The 21,997-nt window shown below is 44.6% G+C and overlaps 1 protein-coding gene across 2 annotated transcripts in view; it reads right to left on the reverse strand.

Annotated features, from left to right (window-relative positions):
• Nucleotides 1–21,997, reverse strand: part of LOC125011226 (phosphatase and actin regulator 1-like) — a 44,893-nt gene that overhangs the window by 4,930 nt on the left and 17,966 nt on the right. The window contains exons 1-9 of one of the 2 annotated variants that reach the window (XM_047590323.1): nucleotides 20,921–21,504; nucleotides 18,038–18,202; nucleotides 10,873–10,953; nucleotides 9,132–9,335; nucleotides 8,366–8,699; nucleotides 7,062–7,264; nucleotides 5,472–5,628; nucleotides 1,182–1,237; nucleotides 111–172 (exon numbers count right to left, since the gene is read on the reverse strand). In XM_047590323.1, the coding sequence (XP_047446279.1) occupies nucleotides 111–172; nucleotides 1,182–1,237; nucleotides 5,472–5,628; nucleotides 7,062–7,264; nucleotides 8,366–8,699; nucleotides 9,132–9,335; nucleotides 10,873–10,953; nucleotides 18,038–18,202; nucleotides 20,921–21,200 (1,542 nt within the window). In that variant the 5' untranslated portion in view covers nucleotides 21,201–21,504. Of the gene's footprint in view, nucleotides 1–110; nucleotides 173–1,181; nucleotides 1,238–5,471; nucleotides 5,629–7,061; nucleotides 7,265–8,365; nucleotides 8,700–9,131; nucleotides 9,336–10,872; nucleotides 10,954–18,037; nucleotides 18,203–20,920; nucleotides 21,505–21,997 lie in introns of those variants that run through there. The other variant, XM_047590324.1, reaches the window with a different exon arrangement.

Raw genomic sequence — 21,997 nt, forward strand, 5'->3', positions numbered from 1 at the left:
AGATGAGTCAGTGTCACAGCGTTTGTTTATCCTGGCCCACAATCTACCCCCTCCAGGTGCCCGCAGAGCCAGCGCAGGGTTCGCACCTTTGGAGCTATTTTTTGACTCACCTTTCGCGTTAGCCTCCGTTTGATCTCCCTCTTCTCCTCTATTTCCTCCTGCTCGTTGCGAGCTGCAAAACACAAACGAGAGGGTGAGGGATCATGCTCTGGGAGCGGGCAAACAGTGTAACCGGTTTCGGAAACTTCCAAAGCGGGACAAACACGTTATTTGCATAATAGGGCTCATTAGATTCACACTAAACTGGGTGCGTTTCTCAGGGCTTAAAATAGATTCCATCACTGGCTGTTAGACGCGATTAGGGATGGGTATCAGGGGAGAATGACTGCTTTGTTCCTTTCAAGTTGTCCCAGAGCTTTTTTGGTCCGTGCTCACGATCAAACGACTATGTTTAAATAACTTTAACTGTACTTCTTTCAAAGGGGGGTGGGGGTGTTGATTGTGTTATGTGTTGTACTGTAGATCTGATTACGGAAACCTCCGGCTTCAGTTAAAAGACAAGTGTAAGCAACAGCCATGCCGGGACACTGCTTGTGTTTGCAAAAGCTTCACCAGTCTGCATTTGTGCTTACGCTGAACCCATACTGTATCTCTAGCACTGCTTGAATTTCTGGATTTGTGCCTCTCCACAGACTAAAAGCCCTGTTTGTTTAACCTTGGTATTGTGTGCGTGTGTGATTGACGGGGAGGACATGACTTGTCACTCAGGAGTTCTTAGGCTTTGTGTTTTCCCCCTGCACTATGCCAATCATGCATCAGCCTGTGGGAAACCAGGGACTGCTGGTAAATCAGTCTTTGATGCGAGAGCCACAGAGTCCCTGGCAGCAGAACTGCTTCTCTCTGATACTGCAACTGTTTGAGCTAAGAAACCAGTCTCTCTGGACGGGGCTCCTCGGGGAGCCCTGCTGCCTGCCTGCCTGCCACACATGAAAAGACAAACCAAGGAGAAGTGAGGGGAGAGACGTGCGCCACTAGCGCTCGCATAACTGGGTCTCCCGAATACGTGAACTCTGCGCGCACAAAAGGCTGCCGCGAATATGGACTCATGCTCCAGTGCAACGCTACAGTGACATTTTTCTCGTACTGTTCACACAGACATGATAAATGCATGAGAGACTCACGTTTAAGGATGTTCCTCTGCTCAAGCTCCTCCGCCGTGGGTCTCTGACTCAAGCGCCTGGTGGGAAAGACACATTCAACGTTGGCATACGGTCGCAGGGGTCAGCAAGTCAACACTGAGGCAAAACAGTTTCTAATGCGAATGCAAAAAAAAATAAAAAATGCCGACAGTAATCAATCCTTTGAACGAAAATGTGACTGTTCTTATTCTGTGGTTCCTGGGAAACCAGATTCAGCTCAATATTATTATAACTTTGAAGGGGTTGAAGGGGTCAAGGGCAAGAGAAAAAAATATCTCTGCATATATTGGATAGTTCTGCAACCAATCAGATATATGCACTCACCAGACACCATAGAAACAAGTAGCAAAAGTGCACTGCATAAAATCACACAAGTAAACATTTGATCTTCAGTTAATGTTAATGTCAAGTTTCATAATAAGAAGAAAAAGGATCTCAGTGAGTCTGACTGTGCTTCCAGGCGGGCTGGTATGAATTTAAATCTGCTGACATGGTGGGATTTTGAATGAGAGTCAATGGTGCAAAAAAAATAAATAAATAAATACAAACACACATGAGCTCAGGCTTCAACAAAAGCTGAAGAAAATGTAGCCTGATCTAATTGTTCTAGATTTCTGTTGAGGACTTGGTGGTAGTGTAATGGTGTGGGGAATGCTTCCTTGGCACAATCTAAGCCATTTAAAACCAGTCAGTCATTTTTGTAAATGTCACACCTTATCTGATGTGCATATTGTTGCAGACCATGTCCTTTTTGGCCAAGATTCAGCCAACTAACTGCTGCTAATCAGAATCCACAGCAATGTTTTTTGGGATGTGGTACGGCAGAATGCAGACGAAGCTGCAGAATTTATGTGATGCAACCACAACATGTTAGCATGGATCAAAATTTCAAAGGAATGAGTAGAAACCTCTTTTACAAAAAATTGGGCTTCTACAAGTTTTTGTCTCTTCTCTCAATTCGGTACATTTGGCCCAGCATTTACTTCTCGTCTTTGAAAGCAACTCCCGGTAAGTTTGTCTCAATGACATTTTTCTAACAGAATCATTCTGATGATGAATGATGACTTTCTCTGACAATACTGGGATTTAGAGTAAAATGCACAGTGTCAGACCCAAAGAGAATTAAATATACATGAGCCATTTTGTAAATGCACCTGACTTGCGGCAAGATATAACTAGATATTTATAGTCGCGCACAGTTTGAAGTGGACTTCCCAAAGAACTACTAACTCATCACTCATTCCCTTCTTTCATATGTTGTTTATAGGTTGGTGCAGTGCAGGAATGAGTCTCACAAAAGCCAGACATTCCTGAAGACTCAGCTCCCACCTGACGCTGACTAAGGCAAATGTGATTATGACACCTTCAAATGCCAGCTGAAAGGTTCCGTCGCAAATCCACTGAACACACTCACACAAGACGCATCGTCTTTTTCATTATATGCAACATATGAGAAGGTGCAGATTATCTCTAGCTTCCCATATTGCGAGTGGCTGGAATGACTACGAAGCGCAAAGGCAGTCACTGAAAGGTCACACAGAATGCTTTCAGCGGCAGGGGGGGTTGGAGGGGGGCTCTTATTATTATTTTAGGACTGTATCAGAAACCAGCGGAAGGACCCGAAGGCACCGGATCAATAGTCGGCTCCCTCTTCTCAGATGTGACTGCCATCTGGAAGTGCTCAGCCCAATAAGCTACTGTATGCAGCGTTAGCTCTGTGCTCAGACAAGCTCGTCTCATCTCGTGTCATTTCTTCTCCCAACTGTTCGGGAAAAGTTGAGACAACGACTCGAGTCGGTTAAAATCAACAAACACCCATATGAATACCACACAGTCCCAAACTACAGGTTTGTTGCGATGAAATGAGACACAAGGTGAGATTCTGACAAACGTTTGCATGCAATTCAAAACGTATGTTAATAATACAGTGTACTAATCAATATTTTTATCTCATAGCTCTCAACTGTTTCGATTCACTTTCACTGTTCTCATTAATCTCACATTCAGCAACAACCATCAGTATTCAGTCAAAAACTGATAAAGATACTGCTAAAAAGACATAACTCTAGATGAATGCTAATTTTAATCGGTGTCTGGTAGATGGAAAAGGGCAACTGCTTCCACACAGTCGACACGATGGTGATAATGCGTCATTGTCTAACGTTTTAATGTTCTCTCGGGCCCTTCAGTTTTATTATTGACCACACAACTCCGCATTCGTAAACAGTCACGCTGCCTTTTCGTGCGCGCTCGCTCAACACCCATAGGCTGCAGCTGCTTCTACAGTACAGAACGTGTTTGTGTGACTGTTATTGCTGCTGGTTAGCAATGCTAACAGGTTCATTAAAACTGCAACTAATACTGCCTTCAAATGGCGTCAAGTTTACCATGTTTACATTGAATAGCCCATATGAACGCCCCCTTCTTGTGGTATTCACAAACCTCTTGAGTGGACATATTCAAAATGGTTGGAATTCATGAAAGACAGGGAGAATACGGATAGTGACCAAATACATTGTAATTTAGTTGTATAGAGTTATCTTAGCGTGACTTAGCCAGAGTCTGGCCGCGGAGAGAAAAAAATACCTCTGCAGGCTATTGGATAATCCTTCCACCAACCAGAGCGATAAATTATATGACGTAATGGCACATTTATCCACAGATGCCCTAATCCCCGTTAACCGTTTGGCCTTTCAAGTAAATTTTGCTGTCGGGATCTTATAAAAAAAGATGAGGCGGGAGAATCTGAACATCTCCCTTAACTGATGGCAGCCATTTTGTTGTGAACAAAATTTACTCGACGGCGCCGTGTATGACTGTGTTTACGTTACTCGTCTCTGTGTCACACCACATAAGGGCCAAAAGAAAAAAAAAAAAAAGATTAGCCTGGCAGATCTTCATCGAGCATAATACAATTTGAAGCAAGACTGTAATTTCCCACTAAACTGTTGTGGGCTGGGGAAGTTTGGGCTATACATATTTTATGACATGTTGAAATGTCTTTCATATTCCTTAATAAAGTTACACGTTTGTTAGCTGGTGCTGTCACAAATTAAAGCCGATGTTACGAGGCTAAGGATTCTGTGTATAACCTAACTGTCCTTTCATAAAAAACGATATATTCAGACGGCTACCAGCCAAAGACAGATGACTGTTTATTAACTTATTTTCCAAGGGCAAAAGCTGAAACGCTTCTTCTTCCCTCTCTAGGGTTTTGTCACCGAATCAGGTCGTCAAAACTAAGTTTAGGTCAGCGTGTCCTAGAACGGCATTATCATAATCAATCCCGATTGGCTGAGCACAAGCAACGGCTTCACAGCACGCGACTGCGTCGGTTAGAAAAGGACGAAACGGGGAAGTGTGCACAAGATGACGCCGCGAGAGGACCTGGAGCTTTTTGGGAACATGACAACCGAGCAGGCAGGCCTTCTGGGAACGCGCGCTGTGTTCCAGTCACAGCGGGGAATAGCGGCTCGTGTGCCAGCATCTCCAGATAATGTGCCGTCCTTCGCGACCGCATTTCCCCACCATCTCGTGCCTTATTGTGTTACACAGGCTCCCATTCTCGCCACACATCATTACATCCCCTCATTTAGCCACGCGAGTCACGTTCAAAGAACGCCGCGAATATGAATGAGGCTCGTCATCCTTCGGGGGGAAAACATTACGCAGTTTGATCTTTTCAGTTAGCAGAATTCACATGTGTGACCTCAACATATGTATACAAACTCCTGTGATTTGTACATACTGCACCAGTCTAGTGTGTGTGTGTGAAAGCTGCTGGTATGAAGTGGCTTGCGTGGTGGTGGTGCTGCTGCTGCTGTTGCTGTGTGGAGGAGTCGGGTGGAGATAGTTTGGCACATGCATCACCGTGGTGATTCAGTGAGCGCGGGAGGAAGTCAGGCAGCAGGAAGAAAGAGGAGAGAGTGAGAGAAGACAAGAGAAGGAAAAAACGAGAGGAGTGGGGAGGGGGGGGGGTGCGTCACCGAAATTAGGTCAGCTCCATTTTCAGAGACTCGTTTTAACGAGATAAAGCGTTTATCCTTATCGGACGTTGAGGAGTAGACAAAATGAAAGAATATAATAGTGTTTGAATTAAAAAAAAAAAAAAAAAAGAGAAGGCTTATATCAGCTTAGGACTGAGTCGCAGTTCTTTCAGGGAGGATATTGAGCATTGCCCCCCCTCCCCGCTACCAAAGCAGGACCAGAAAGGGATGCGTGTGTGTGTTTGCGTGTGCGTGTTTGCATGTGCGTGTGTGCTTCTCTTCTCACCTGGTGAGTTTGGTGCCTATCTGCTGCCTAGACTCCAGCCTCTCCTCATCTGTCTGCATGGGCAGGATGTTTTTCTCCTCCAGCTCTCTCTTGGAAGGACGGTTACTCAGCTTGATGGCCAGAGAGTCTTTTCTTAGCACCTTCTGAGCCAGGGTACCTGAGCACAAACAACACAGTCAAAACATCACGAGTGCTCCTTGTCCTAGACATTTCAGAGAAATGATGCCTCAGATTTGAACTCTGAAATAATAAAACAGGGGTAAAGTCTTAGCATTAGTCCTCTCACACTTTTATTCATACTTATGCGCTGTAACCTTTACTCCTTGGTCCTGTCTGCTCTATCCAGACTACATCCTAAAATACAATAAGATAATTTCTTATTGATGTCACGCTGGGGGAAATCAAGGTATAAGCAAGTAGCAGTAGGTATTATTATGGTATTGGATGAATACTCTAAAATAAGTTTAAAAATAGTATTAACAGTACAAAAAAATGGTTGTCAAACAATGAGCGGCAACTGCACAGTTCCACATTTATTGTATGAAATTATGTGCAAAAATAACACATGAAAAAATGGATTGCAGGCGTATCCGTCTGACAGAAGCAGGAAGGAAGGCATCACCACAGATGAAGCAGCCTGTCCCTGCAGGAGCCGTCCAGTGGCAATTTGCAATTTTTCTGCAGAAGTTGCTCCACTCAATGCATCGCATATAGATTTAGGAAAAAAAAAAAGAAAAAAGAAATGGTTCCTGTACCTTAAAGGATTACTCCCTCATTCAACGAACCTTAAACTCCTGCTGGGAGATTTCTTCACACACGACCTGACACAACTCTAATGCTGCCAAAAATACAAGGCATTCTGCAGAGTTCAGCAGTTTAGTTTGGAGGAGTGGAGCATGAAAGTGCTGGGTGACGGCGTGATGCTGGATGCACTTCTGCGAACCCAATTCTGGCTTTGAAGGTCAGGCTACATGCGCGTTCCAAGCACCCTTACGGTGAACTTGGTCAACATCAGTCAAGCAAATATTTCATCAAATCCGCGACAAACAAGACCGTCTCCTGCAAAGGCACATTTAAACCGTACACACATAATATCATTGCTAATACTGTGTATTTCTCAGGAAAACAGGATGTTGTTAGCGGGGGCCGTTAGATGCTACATGTGTTTGTGTCCTGCTGCATCCTGCTGGGGAGGGCTGCTACCATCTAAGAGTGGCATTACTATCGGGAGGGGCTGTCTGGTCTGGTCTGGTCTACATGTCTAAGTAACATCCACGTGAATGCCAGGTCCAAACGTTTCCCAACAGAACATTGTAGTGTCACAAGATGGTCAATGTTATTTATGTCTCAGTGGTCATAATGTTGTGGCTGATCAGTGTTTTTCATCATTGAAGCATGCTGCCTTCATTTACACTTTTCCTTTACAATAAATAGGTAAATTAAGTTACATGCAAGTTAAATAAAACGCAAAATTTAACTCTCTAATCTGCATTCTGTTATTAACCACAGTAGCATCCTAAAACGAGACGACTGCAGATGCATCCGATCTTTTTTCTTTTTTGTTACCCCTCTTTGACCGCCGCTGCTTACTCGTAAATATGGAGTCGTCATCTTCGTCGTCATCCTCGTCGTCATCCACGTCGTCGTCCTCGTCGTCCTTGTACATGCTGGGCAGGTCTTCGTAGTCAGACTCGCTCGGCATGTTCTCCTTGTCGTCCTCGTAGTCGATGATCACAGATGGCACTTCTCTCCTGTCCAGGGGAGCGCACTGACCGCCGCCGTGCAAAGCAGAACTGGTGGAGGGAAAGGGAGACGTGTAAGGGTGGTTTTGACCCAGATTTTGCGTATTGATGTGATGGATAATGTTTGTGGGCATAACATTTGGCCTTGATGAAAAGATTCAAAAGTAGGCAAGCCTCTATTTTCTCTTTATATACATGCAGTATTACTGAAACAATATCCCTGGGAAACCCTTCATGTGCCAAAAAAATATAAATAAATGGGCCTCTAGCTTCTGGTACGGAGCATTATGACGGCTTAGTGGAGTTTTAATCCAAGTACTAAAGGAGTAAAGATGTATAACAACAGCTGAATGAAAGTGGAATACAAAGAGCCTGAAAACAAACTAAGTGCAAGTCCTACGCAACGCCATGCAATTCTCTAACTAACACAGAGCAGGAGAATTATACAAACTTGTGTAATACATAACAACGTGAAAAAAAAGCAACTTCTGCTACTTCCATATCCCCTGGTTTCGGTGAAAAGATTCTAATGTAGGAGATTACATAACGTCCAATCCGCCGCCGTGTCCCTTTTTCTCCAAAAAAAAAAAAAAAAAAACGAAGAACGCGGCTCTTGTAAAGAGCAGCTGGTCATGTTATGTCAGGCCAACTGCTGGAGGGACGCCTACTCCACGCACCCGGGCCCCACACGTACACACGCTCGCTTAAAAATTAGGCCATGCTGCCCTGTGAGGCAGTGTGCCGATTTAGACCTGTACCACAGTCCTACGGCGCTGCCAGGACGCGGCCTCAATAACTCCAGAGTGTGATCTGAAAATAGTGGACAAGCTGCTGCTGCGAAAAATACGGGCTAATAAACAGGCTAATTCTTCTCTTGCTTTCTTTTCGCTCGTCACTTGGGCTGGTGCCATTCAGGCGACAGCTTTCGCGCTGAAACGGAGACTCGCAAAGTGTAGAGGAAAAATGTTGTCACCAGCAGAAATCAGATTTGGAATATAGTTCTGTTACATAAGATGTGCATTTTTTATTTTTATTTTTTTAAATACACAAAAGTGTTAACCTGAAATATGTAAAGCGCAGACCAACACGGGATGATCCCGCTCAGCCCTCGCACGATTAGATTTAATGACTTGGGTGCAGACAGCTACTGACCTTTCAAACCTCTGCATGGAGAGCGCCAGGGTTTTATTGAGCTCCTCGATGATCCGGCTGGGGGTGTGCAAGCTGCCGTACTGCAGCTGGAGCGGGTGGCCGTGGCTCTGGTGGAAGCCGGACAGGCCGGCGAGCTGAGAGGGCAGCAGGGCGATGTGGTGGGGCGGCGGCCCGCACTTCTGCCCGAGGCCGCTGAGCGGGTTCGGGGACGGGGACGGGGAGGAGGAGGAGTCCAGCCCCCCCGGAGGCACGCAAATCATCACTTTCTTGGGAGGCAGAGGTGGAGAGTGCTTACTGCCTGGCATGCAGGGCAACTTCATTGGCTGGCAAGAATCTGGGGGACACAAAGGAAGGTATGTTTTTTTTGCGGTTTGCTGCGGCGTGCTGACAAACAAGGCTCGTGGATGATCAGACGTGGCTCAGGCGTCAGCACTCAGAGTGGTGAGAATTAGGCCAGTGTAATGCCACTTCCCTCGACTGACAGATTGACAATGACAGAGAGAGAGTCCAGCTGACCTAACCGCGGGGTGGGGGATTTAATGAGACTACTATAATCCGACGTACATGTGCAGCAGTGCAGGTACAGCTTAACGCGAAAGCAGCCGTGGCTCATGCATCCAAACAAGGGTTTGCAGTAATTAAAAACATAAATAAATAAACAAAAACCAGCATGCGGTTAATTGAATAAATACTGGTTGTGAGTACGGAAGAAACGGACGGAGAGAATGGAGGGAGCCACAAAGGGCTGTTAACTGAAACGACTCACCTGTGCTATGGTTTGGGATCCTAGAGAAAGGCTTCGGAGGGAGAGCAGGAGGTTGTTTGTGGTAGAGGGGCGGCTTGGCGGGGGTGTCCTGATGGTCGCCTGGAAAGGTGACAGATTTCTTGGTGGGCAGGACCATAGACGACTTAAGAGGGGGCTCCTGAGTGCAGACGCTGCCGTCCATCGAGGATCGGAATTCAACCGTAGCTGAAACGGCGGGTGGGGGGGGAGAGGCAAACAACGTCAAAAATTAGACACTTCCCGAACTGACTGTTCAAAACTAAGTTTAAAAGTGAACTCCGGGACGTTCAGAGACAACGGCGGCGGCGGCTGAGGCTGTTTAACAACCCGAGAGCTTTTTTATCAGCGAAAACCAGACCCTGGAACGGTGGCAGACGAGCAGTTTGGCAGAACTTTTGCTTGTGGGCGCTTTTACAGTTCTGAGCCACTTGATGTTTTTTTTTTTTTTTTGCGTGATCACATTTTAAGGCTGACAAGGCAAATCGCAACGCTGCTCACACATCCTGACAAACAATGAATTGATTTTGCGAGCCCGCCTCCCCCCCCCACATCCACCAAACCGCATCTCGAGAGAGCAGCCTTTTATGCACAAAACCACAGGAACGCTTGTAAAAAATCTGTGGAAAGAAAAAAATGAAAGTCCTCCCAGGGTTTTCTTTTTATAGTAACTGAAGATATTTAAGTCACACGTTGTCATGTTTTAGAAAGCTGTCGAGCTGTACTTGTAGGTCATTTTCAAGCTTTCATTTTGAAGAAGAAGCATTGGATTGTGCACTATTTTTAAGTTCGATCGTTGAGATGGCCGACTCTGCAGCGTCTAATTTGGAACGAGCCTAGTGACGACGGGGTTTGGCCGGCGCACGTTGCGGTAAATCCGGGCACAGAGGGCTCCTGTCAAAGGTGGTGACCGGTTAAAGCCGATTACAATCCGGCAGCCAATCACAGACAAATTAAATGTTTGATTTGAATGCACAAAAACAGACACTGTGGATCTTTCAATGTGCGCATACGGGGGTTTTCGCGGGGCAGGAGAACTGAGCAACACCTGGCATCATTTATATGCGTTCTTAGGAGTGGCACAGATGATGTGCATAAATAAAAGCTGGGGAGAAGCTTTTGCTTTGCATCCTTTGAATGCAATATTCAAATTATATTCACACTCAATAGGAGATTCGTCTTAGCTTTGACATCAAACAATGCTTTTATATATTTGAACAGTCCAAAAAAATCAGTTAAACAATAATATATATATATGTATATATAGAGAGAGAGATATAAAGATATAGATATAGATATAAAAAGGCCATGTGTTTCCTTTCTTTTCACAACTTGTCAAGGCTGGACTTTCTCGCTTCCTCTCGTTTTTTTTATTTTTTTATCCTGAGGCACCGAGCGCCCGCTGTCAGACTCAAATATCTTCTCCAGCTTTGAATGCGAGATGTCAGCGGCACATCAAATCAAGATCAAAGAGTTTATGAAGCGCTACAAAATTTCCATGATGAACGATTATATCTCTTGATGCCCCGTTCCAAATCTTGGAAGAGCGCGCACCAGAGACGGCTGATTAATGAAGAGATGAATAACTGAAGGCCTCCCGATTTAGCACACCGCGTCTAACCCGCTCTTGTAGATTCTACTGAAATTCGAGACACTTTTTTTTTTTTTTTCCCTCTTTCCCAGCTCCGTTAAAATCAGACTGCACGAGTGCGTGAAATCGGCTCACCTTTTTCAAAGATCTCCTTCAGCACTCCTCTCTTGATAAGCTCATCTCTGCTCTGTCGGACGGACATCTTCCTCTCCAAAGCTGTGGGGACAAGAGGGTTCAGATTGAGAAGATTCAGAAAACTTTATTTAAATCTGGGGGACACAGCTTAAGGGACATGTGAGCGGCATGACACTTTTAAAGAAACCAAAAACAAAAGAACAATTTATAACCAAGAAAAAAGTTATGAGAAGTATTTGGAACGCTCTAAACCGCCCATAGAGGATGTAAACATGGTCGTATGAATAAAGGGAATAAGAAAAGACAGATATATTTACTGTCATCCATAGAAGCTGCATACATCTTTAATTTTGATCAACGCATTCGCTAAATAGAAGAAGAAGAAAACAAACTGGCAAAATACACCACATTTTTTGTTACACCGAAGAAAAGGCCACACTGAAGGATGACACATCTATGCTGCAGCAACTCCAGGTGACCGTTCGTCATGGCAACACAATGCGCTCTCCCGTTCGGGAGTCTTAAGGAGCTCAGCGGTCTGATAATTAGTGGTCAGATCAGCGATGGAAGGATTTGACCTGATAAACGGGGGCTCAAAGAAATGCTGGGACATCTCGCCCTCGGCACTGTCTGGGACGAGCGGCACGCCTCGGCTCGTTGTTTCACAGACGGGTTTTGGCCCTGCGCTGGAGACCAACATCATCATTCTCGGTATTTAAGTAAAAACACTGAGTTACTTCAGCATTGCGCGTCTCGATACAGTTTTAGGCTGCGGCCTCGAGCGCACTGCCTGCAGCCATCATTTGTTTTTTTTTCTTAAATATCAGCAAATTTTAACTAGCTTAGACAGTCGCATCGTGACAAAAAGATACGCCTATATGCAACTTTAAAAGGATGTCACGGTCTTAAAAAAAAAACTAAAATAATAAAAAGATAGCTGTGAAGTCTGGAGAACAGAAAATGTTCCCAGGCAAGGCGAACGGTTCTACTTTCGTGAGGCATGGACTTAATGGATTTTCTGGATTGTCACAATTGATTATAGCAGCTAGGACTTTAGCAATAGCCGGGCACTGCAGTGGGAAAATAAAAGAAGGAAAATCTGTGCTTTCAGTAACTTTCTATGGAACGCAAGGGCCTGTTGCCATCATCATTAACATTAACCAAATGCACCAACATTGTCCAGTGTTGTTATATTAGACAAAGCCCAACAGCTCCTAAAATCTGTTGATAATTTGTTGCCTCTTCTGAGCCGTAAAATGCAAAACTACTGGCGGCGATTAACAAAGGAGAAAAGAGATATTGCAGAAACACTACAACTCGTAGTGATACATTATGCACGGGATGGCATGTCCCATAGCTACCGCTTGCTTCTATTTATAGGCTTCAAAAGTCGAGGCACTTCAGATGTTCTATCGGCAAGGAAGAACGAAAGCAGTTAAGAATCAAGTTTTCACAGCCTGGCCCTGCATAGGAACCAATCAGGAATGTGAAATGAGGACGAGCAGCAACGCTAGAGCAACGTGCACAGCAGGGCCCGTCCCTCAGGACGCCTGTAAGACCACCTCCTGAGGAAGATCACCGACCTGGACATGTTGTTTTACATACAAGTCGTGTACCTCCCTGCTATGTCACAGCGTTCAATGCTAAAACATCCACAGAGTAGACTTGTGAAAAAAATAAAAAAAATAGCAGCTTGACCTCTCAACAAGGTGAATTTAAAAGCACAAAATAAGAAAAATGTCAGAGTGGCAGAGCCTCAAGGCAGAAATGTGGATACTGTGCGCTTCAGTGTTATGAAATACCACAGCCGAGCATGTTATCATGCTCCATTATAACCGTACGCTCCATTATAAGTTCCTCCAGGATGCCGGATGTTCAGAATCACTCCACACTTCAAAAGTTTTCCAAGAGAAGTCTGTTTGAGACTAGCTCAAAGGGAAGAATTAGTTAAGCAAAAAAAAAGATTTTGTGGGGGTGGGGGTAAAAAAAAAAAAAAAAAAATACGTGACCAAAATATCACCAGTATTTCCCACAGCTGGAGCCCTGGGAGGTGGTGAACTGAAGACGGTGTGAAATCAAAAGTAATTGTGCCATTTGCACATGCTATTTGGGGATGCTAATGCAGGCAGCTCCATCAAAAAAAAAAAGGGGGGGGGTTTTCTTGCTGTAGGGAACAAATTTAACATTCACAACAAATATATTAAGGTGATAGTAAATTGACTGACGGGGAATCAACAAGGAGGATTTGTTTTGTTCAGAGTAAAAGCGGCTGATTATGTTGGTTCCAAGAAACATCAAAGGTATGAGGACGGAGTGAGCCCTCAAACATGTGCAAACTTTATATTCACAGTCCTTTACTTCGAGGGGGGTATCTGTTAAAAATGTCTGCTGGTTGAGCAGTATGTGGATAATGACAAGAGTAAGCCCAGGAAATTTGATCCACACGGAAATAGTTACATCTTGTCCATGTTTTTCCATTACCCCACCACAATCCGCTTTAATTGGGAACAACTGTGACTTACGTGCATTATTTGTTTCCCTAGTTTCTGACATGGTGCACGCAAATACATGTTCATATCCATTTCCAGATATTATTAAGCTCTCGTCATGCTTTTTTTTCCATCTACATATTCCCTATTTCTCCTAAATCCAAATCCTTAAATGAAGCTTTAAAACTTGCATCAGCCCAGCTTTAATTAGACTTCTTATGCATTATTGGAAAAATTTGGATTGGAGTATTTTGTTTGACAAGTCAGAACGACAGATATCCAAAACATCAGCCAGAGCGGGGGGAAACCTGGGGCTAAAGGTCAAAGCTAGACTGGCAGCGCTGTGATATGTTCAGGGATTACACTGCAGTTTCATCCCCCCCCCCAAAAAAAAAAAAAGTAATTACTCAAAGCTTTATGACATAACTGCTAGTCCAAAGGATGCGCTCTGTTACGCAATACCATCAACTCAAAATCCTTAATGAGAATATTATGTCTCCCGATCTGGCGGACGGTCCGTGTGCTCAGAGAACAAAAGAGGACGGCGGTAAAACTGAAGAGAGGGGGCACGTGTCGGGCACTGAGCAGAGCATGAAGCGAGGGGCAGTCGTGCAAAATTAAAATAATAATTTTTTAAAAAAGGTTCAAATTTAATGAATACATTATCAGTGCACAAGAAGAGGGATTGCATGTGCATTTCATCATGAAGGTCCAAAGGGCCAAAAGCAAAAAAAAAAAAAAAAACATTTGGTGCAATGCTTTCCACAACAATTATCCAACTTTGACGTTGGGACACAAAATTGGCGAATTAGTTTACTTACTACCAAGTATTCAAGCTCAGTGTGCAGCTGAGGTGCACAAATTAAAGCACCAAATACACTATAGATTTATCAATATCAGACATAAACAGGGCAGTCTTTCCTGTCAGCGTATGGAAGTCCGAGACTGTCCCCAAAATCACCTTCAATACCAAAGCAAGTTCTATTTTAAATATCTACCATGGCCCAAGTGGTCATGGTCCAACACTTCAGCAACTCACCCAGTACCAAGATGAGACGATCAGACGCTCATTGGGGAGACTCAGCTGAGAGCATATTAAATTAAACTGGCATATCTGAGTATGACCTCTATTGATCTGAGAACACTACACTTAGCTTTTTATAAAAAAGAAAAAAAAGAAGAAAAAAAAAAGAAGAAAATATTCCACTGCGAAGTGACCCAGATAGTCAGAACACATCCTCCCAACCCTGAGGCTCAGTAGCTCAAAGTGGAGGCTTTTACTGAGGCAATTCTCTCAGGCTGAGCCTCACAAAAAACTGCATTAAAACTTTCATGGAGACTTTTATCAATGAGGAGCTCAAGCGTTAAGGTTTGAGCTTCAAAAGCTTGGGCACGGCTGAACGGGATCTTGACACCTGGAAGGGAGAGGAGCCTCACGATATCTTTGAATCAACAGACACGTGTGAAATCTGCCCTTAATGGTAGGAAATACGGCAATAATTGGCAATTATAGTGCAGTTAGGTGACGGCTGGCTGGATTAAAAACAGACACCGAGACGGCATCAGGCTACCGTGCACACTCTTTTGATAAATCTCGGCCTGCTGAGATCTCTTCTTCTGATACAAGCTCTCTGGGCAAATTTACCAGGCACAAAATAAAACTGCACGATGCGACACAAAGCTGTCGGGCCCTCCTTACTTCCCTCCTGAGGTGAAGAGCACAGTTCTCCCCAGGGCTGGCCTTCATCTGCTTAATATCACAACACGTTCATAATCCTCCAGCGGGCTCCGTGCCCAATTATCCCCGATAACATCGGAACGCCCAGCGGCAGGTCCGCTCCCCGCTGACACGGGAGGGACGTAGTCGGTGGTGAGATATTGCACACAAAAGGACAAAGCATTACAGTCGGTACGAAAGGTTTTCCCTGATTGTTGAAGAATGACTGACAACATTGGAGACTACGAATACAACATCAAGCTGCTAGCAAACAAAATAGTCAAGGTGTGCAGGAAGTCAAGAAGTACAGCTGTGAGAATCACAGATTGCAACCAATTTTGTCCACTCTGGGCTACTGTAACAACATGGCAGACTCCGTGTAGATCTAGAGGGTGCATTTCTTATTTTCAAATGGTTGTACACTAATGAAAACATTATGGATTCATTTTCTGCTGATAGAGCCCCCTACATTCTACACATTGCACTCTTGCTGTAACAAGGCAATGTACTCCCGGCATCAAGGTTAGTAACAAAGGGCCGTCATCTCGCTGTTGACCAATTCAAAGGACGCACAGACAGGACAGTCTGCACAAGATGAACAGTGGAGCTACAGGTCAAAAACAGAACCGATTAGAACAAAATGCTAATTACATGGCGAGTCTGCAAATGACCACATTGTACTATCTGTCTTGACACTATTTTTTTTCCCTTCTACTTAATTTTTGCTCAGTTGCTTCGCCAAATACGCCTTCTCAAAATCAAATCGCCCTTTCACCCCATTATTCCCGCACGCCATCTGATTCAGGCCATGGGATTTTCATGATTTTCTGTAAATGTGAGGCCAAATGTGAAGCCACACCGCTACATCTTTGTTATCACTGGCTCATAAAATACACGGTTCCATAAGCATAACTTTCATTTTTTATGGCTCGCGCGGGCTCAGTCGGAGTAAATGCATCTTCACTGCCTTTAAATAATTTTTTGGACTCTTCAAATGTAAGTGTCATTATTGTCTTATAAAAGCGAAGGAGCTAAAACGCGTTAAGGCCTATTTTACGTAAAGAACACGAGCGTTCATTTGGAGTCAAGCTTCTGCGCTGATAAAGCTCTGAATGTGTTCGGTATTCTTCTCCCCCCTCCCCAAGAGCAGTTTGCTGTGACTTGATAAGAGGATGGTGAGAGAACAAAGAGCAAAAACAAAAACGGTGAAAATGCAGCCATACAAGTAAAATAACAAGCTTATGAGAAAGCTAAAACTATGGAAAAAAGAATAAAAAAGAGAGGGAAATGCATATTTTTGGGGCCTATTTCTATTCGTCATCTCCAACAAACGCGTCATACGTGCACAGTCATTTGAGGCGCTGATTGAGGGCTGCTTTCATCTCCAGGTTGTTGACTCGTCTACTGGCGTTGCGAATGCCTGCGCCACTTTCTGTCATCTGGATTTTAATGCACTCGCTCATATTTCCACCGCCTGCCGCAGGAGGCCACATTCCACTTATTTGGGGGAAATTGAAGAGTTGGGCTCATGCTTCATGCTCAAATAGACGTGACAGAGTGTGCACAGCGATCATGCATAACATTATGACCACCTTCCTGATGCTGTGTAGGTCCCCTTTGTGCTTCCAAAACAGCTGTGAGTGTTGTTAGTGGGGGGCCTTTGGGTTCTATGGGTTGTCTATATTGTGAATCCTGCTGGGGAACTGCTGCCATCAAGGCGTGTCATTGCTACAGGGTAGGGGCACCTGGTCTGGTCTAGGTGGGTGCTACATGTCTAAGTAACATCTACATGAATTCCAGGTCCAAAAGTTTCCCAGCAGAACATTGTATTGTCACAAGATGGTCAATGATATTTACTCCTCCTGTCAGTGGTCATAATGTTGTGGCTGTTCTGTGTACATGTGAAGTGGCGACACTGAGACAGACGTTCCCGTTGGAGCTACTTTTGTGACCACATACCCCTTTCGACAATGCACAAATTCCACCTAGACGAACGCGATCCTGTGAGATATGGCGGGTCATAATCGACCACCAAAAAAAAAAGGATCAAACAGAACAGCGGCTCTTTGGTGACAGGCAGCATTATGCGCACAAAAGAGGCGGATAACAAAAGCAATGAAAAGAGCCGCTTCTCTCGGCTCCACTGTGCATTAACACCACTGTAACAGGAAAAAAAAAATGCCTTTTGTTTCTCAGCCCTTGATTGTTGTCCTTCACCACAACCGCTTCATCAAGTACACGCTCCATTAAAACGCCGTGAAACATCAAAAAGTCAAGTATCTGAAGCTGGAAAATAGATTTCATCAGCACTTCTGTGGGAAAAATGCTGGGAGACCACTGAAGGCGCATAGGCGTTAGGGGTGGAAACCGGAGCAAACAAAGAAAGTCAACATTTTGTGCTTCCCAACAAGTGAGATGACAAGACATCACATTAATTCTCGTGATTAACAGACAGACAAGACGGATGCCACAGGAAACATGATCACATCGGTCAGAATGAATCACTCGGCAAATACACACCAGGAAATAAATGTAAATTCGATAATACTGCTAAATGAGAACATACTGTCCTGTTCAGAACGGGATATGGTCTGCGGGTAATTGCTCATCCTCTGCAGAAAGCAAGAATCCAGCCTCCAGCCTGTGAGGTTTAGTCTGACAAAGTGCTTCCTCCTGTCCAGCGGGCTGACAGTAGAATTCAGGACGTGTCAGCCAGGGAAAATAAATACAGCCACATCTGAAGAGGCCGCGTCCTTCACTCGCCCCTGATGTTACTGGGCAAGTTCAAAAGGAGCTCAGAAGAGACCTCAAAATTCCAACGCTACACTTTTTGAACCGATTTGTTTTGTCGATCACCTTGGAGACCAAAACTTAGGAATCTTTTGAAACTACGGTGCTGTTTGAGCTCATGTTAACAAAAATTTTAAAAATAAATTTAAAAAAAAAAAAGGTCACATACCAGCAGAAGTCTGCTTGAACTTCTCGCTCTTCTTCTTCCTCCATTTCCAGGGCTTGAGGAGCCGTCCCAGGGTGGCAAACTTGCTTCGACGACGGATGGGTGGAGTGTGGGTGCCAGAGAGCAAGGACTCGGAACGCATGGCGGCCAGCCTCTCTACCTCCTCAGCTGTAAGCAAACAAACAAAACAAATATATACATATATACATACATAAGCAAGGTCTAGTTTGGGTGAGGATGCAGAGGAGGTGATATTCAGGGAAGTTTTCACGCACACACACAGGAGAGCTAGCAGTGAGACGCTTGCGCTTTGAAATATTCGAGAAGCAAGAAACTGTGCCAAGCTGCTTCCTGAATTCCATAGTAACTGGAGGAGACAGAGCGAGAGGATACACAAACCCGGCAGCATTATGCAGGATGTGCTCGAAAGTCTACACAGCGAGGGGCCGCATCGCGCCGTGCAGTTGGCATGATACACCAAACAGAGCGATAAACACCTCATCAAGGGGGGAATGTTTGTACCCTTCATCAAATATTCACAGGGCCCAGCCCTCCAGACTTTAAAGTACTGTCACCGAGAGCTTTGAGCATTTTGTTCGAGCACAAACTATTACACGAAGACATTAATGCAAAGGGGTGCAGACAGCCGTATTAAACAGCGAGAGGCACACGAACGCCTTGGCAAATAAATCATAAGATATTCAAGGTGAAATCTGATAAACTCAGCAAATTTCAAAAAGCATTCAAGTCTCTCAAAAGCAGAATAAGACAAGCACTAAACAGAAGAGTCAAAATATCTCAAAATGCACTGACAGGGCTCCAAGAGCAGGGGTGTCAAACATACGGCACACAGGCCAAAAACTGGCCTGCCAGAGGGTCCAATCTAGGCTGCAGGATGAATTTGTAAATATGAATTTTCCAATCAGAGTATCCGCCATCGCAAATTTGTTAGGCCGAAATGGCATCTTAAGATATTTCAGGTTGTTAATTAAATGTAAACATTTTCGTAATGAACTTGTTCGCACTAAAGCAAAGGGAAACATCCGGAGTTGTTGTTATTTTTAGGCCATTATGCATGATGCTACTGGTCCGGCCTGCTTGAAATCAAAGTGGGCTGTATGGGGGCCCTGAACTAAAAATGAGTTTGACACTCATGCTCTAGATCATATGAATATTTATGATTTCTAAACATGAGGTATCCGTTGTAACTACCATGTCGATGAAGACAAGCATCCTTCAAATGGGCGATCAGTCGCCTCTGCTTTGAGTTTGCTTAAATACATTATTGTAGGATGGGAGGTGCACAGACTTTTATCAGTGTTGCATAACGCACTGCACATAAGTGCAGATATGTGCAACTAAAGCAATGCATCCCTTATAATTATGAAGATAACCTCACTTATCTATATAATGGCTACTTAGAAAGCATAAAAGCCATTCAAAAATGCATGTGATTTGCTTCAACAAATCATTGGTTTGCTCCTTTAAGTATAAAAGTAGTCATTTTCTGGATATGTGCGGTGACCTCCAGCACAAAGTGTCATGTTGCTCGTCAGTGTCACCACTTTGCATCAGATCTTTACCCGTGACATGCGGTCAGGGAAAGTGTGGCGGTGTGCCCATTTTGAAATAATTACATCACATTCGCATTGTTTGCCAACAAGGCCGCATCACTTTACAGGCCGACCGCCCCCTGGGCCCAATGAGACGGCGTGATAAATAATGTGACAGTAATGCAGTGCAGAAATCAGTTCCCACGGACCATCACATGAATGCCCTGGTGCCTCCGAGCCAGCCATATTAACAATCCCGCCACCACACCGCCGCTCTATAAATAACCCTACGGTCAATGCTAATTGAATCCAGCGGAGATTCAAATGACTTCACTGGAGGACCAAAGGATGGAAGAAGACAACTAAGTAAGCGCTAACTTGTACGGCCGAGGGAAGGATGGCAACGACTTGCTTTTAGCAGCTTTAATAGAAGTGATGAACCTCCAACATGTCCTTAAGGGCTATTAACCCTTTACTGGAATATGCACAAGGCACGCTGGGAAAAGAAGTATGGTTGTTAAAAATAACCCCAAGTCATTTTAGTGGGAAAATGAACCCAAGGTGGGGGCAAGAGCCTGATCATCCACAAATGCGGACACGCTGCCAAGCAGAAAACACACAACCACATCCGTCTACACTCCTTGAGTGTGATGATGCAATTAATTACAATCTAGACAAAATCCTGGCCCAGAAGAGAGAAGCTCAATCTGCGGAGTAAAGGGAAGCTTCCTGCCCTTCCAAGTATCCAGCTCGGAGTGATTAGAACGCTGTGTTGTTCACAAGGCAGGTGGTGGCTTCGCTCGTTCTTCACCATGTTGCCTGTAACCTACATTCTCCACTGCTGTAATACAAGCAACTCATGTGTGTGGTTTTAATTGAAAACACTTGTTTGCATACCAAGATGGCTGAGTGATGATGTAATGACACTGAACTAGAAATGGCTTTGTGCAAACAGCCTGCACAGCCTCATGCCACACTACCATGACACACGAGCTTAAAGAAATGTAGATGAAGAAATATAATTCAAACACCACACAAATGAGGAGGAGATCGCCAGCGAATGATCAGAGCCCATCCCCGCGAGAAGTTCTAATCCAGCAAGAGGCAGTTTTCCACAACAGCAACAGTGAATCACCCCCGTTTTGAGTGATTTTAATTCTGAGGATTCGCATCGATCCGTCAGATGCTAAATAAACAGATGTGCGCCATGATCTGGCTCCCAGGCGCGCACATGAAGCGCAAATGCCATCGGCGGATAACGAGGAGTGTATCCTGGATGACAATACCGCAAGGCTACTATGGGCGAAACCGCACGAGCCTGGAGCCTACTCACCGTCCTGCGTGTCGTTCCCGCGGCTGCAATTGCTGCAAATGTGCTTTATCTCTTTCCCGATGTGACAGTGGATCGTGAAAGGCATGTTGTTGTTGTGGTGCGGATGCTGGCCGTGTCCCTTCTTGCTGCTCAGGGACATTATTTTGACCAGGCTGAACGCCTTTTTCTTAGGTTTCTCCACCGCCACGGGCGTGTTTTCTCGGCACCCCGTGGCAAACCAAGTGCCGTGCATGATGGTGGGCGCAGGATCCACCGTCGGGTAATTGGCCGTCTTGAACATCGCGGACGCGAAAAAAAAAAGAAAGACAGAAAAAACTAGGCGAGCGCGCGGTGTTACTACGCCGTGGGTTTAAATTAAAGGGCCATAAAATTACCTGACCTACAGTAGCAGCCTCTGTCGATCCTTCTCTCCGCTGCACTCCCACACCTTTACCTGAGATCCCAATCTGTGCAGCGTGCTAAATTGCGCGACGCAAAACAAGTCGCCGCAGCTGAGAAACAAAAGCCCTGCTGCCAGATCCAAACGAGCTAATAAGAAAATAGAGAGTGAGTAGTGAATGGAATGGCAGCGACTACCCTCTCCTTCCCAGAGCTGTAGACTGCAGTCGGTTGTGGCTAATCCACGATTAGTGGAGCTGAGGAGTGAGTGGCTGTGATTGGCTGCACGGTGCGCTCTTCTAATAGGCCAGGGTGGACGGAGGAGAAAGTTGCTCCTCCATATACACTACAAGAGCCCAATGACTGTTATTATCAAGCATGTGGCATAATATAAAAGACTATCAGTATTTAAAATAGCTGCAGCAACAACCAGGCAACGCCACATGTACGCGATACTTAAACTTGGCCATGTTATTAGGAAAACAATGCGTAATTATATGTTTTTGGTGTAATCAACATATTTTTTGGGGGGCGTTCAAAGGGGATGAATGACACGTAATTTTGATAAAATGGACTCCTGAACTGAGTGTTGGTTTATAAAATCACTAAATGGCAGGAACACAAAAAGAGGAATAAGAAAATGGATAGAGCAATGACCCTAAACGTTTTGATGGCTAAACCGCCACCAGACAACAACAA

Source organism: Mugil cephalus, chromosome 7 (genome assembly GCF_022458985.1).
Source record: "Mugil cephalus isolate CIBA_MC_2020 chromosome 7, CIBA_Mcephalus_1.1, whole genome shotgun sequence".
Classification (NCBI taxonomy): Eukaryota; Metazoa; Chordata; class Actinopteri; order Mugiliformes; family Mugilidae; genus Mugil; species Mugil cephalus.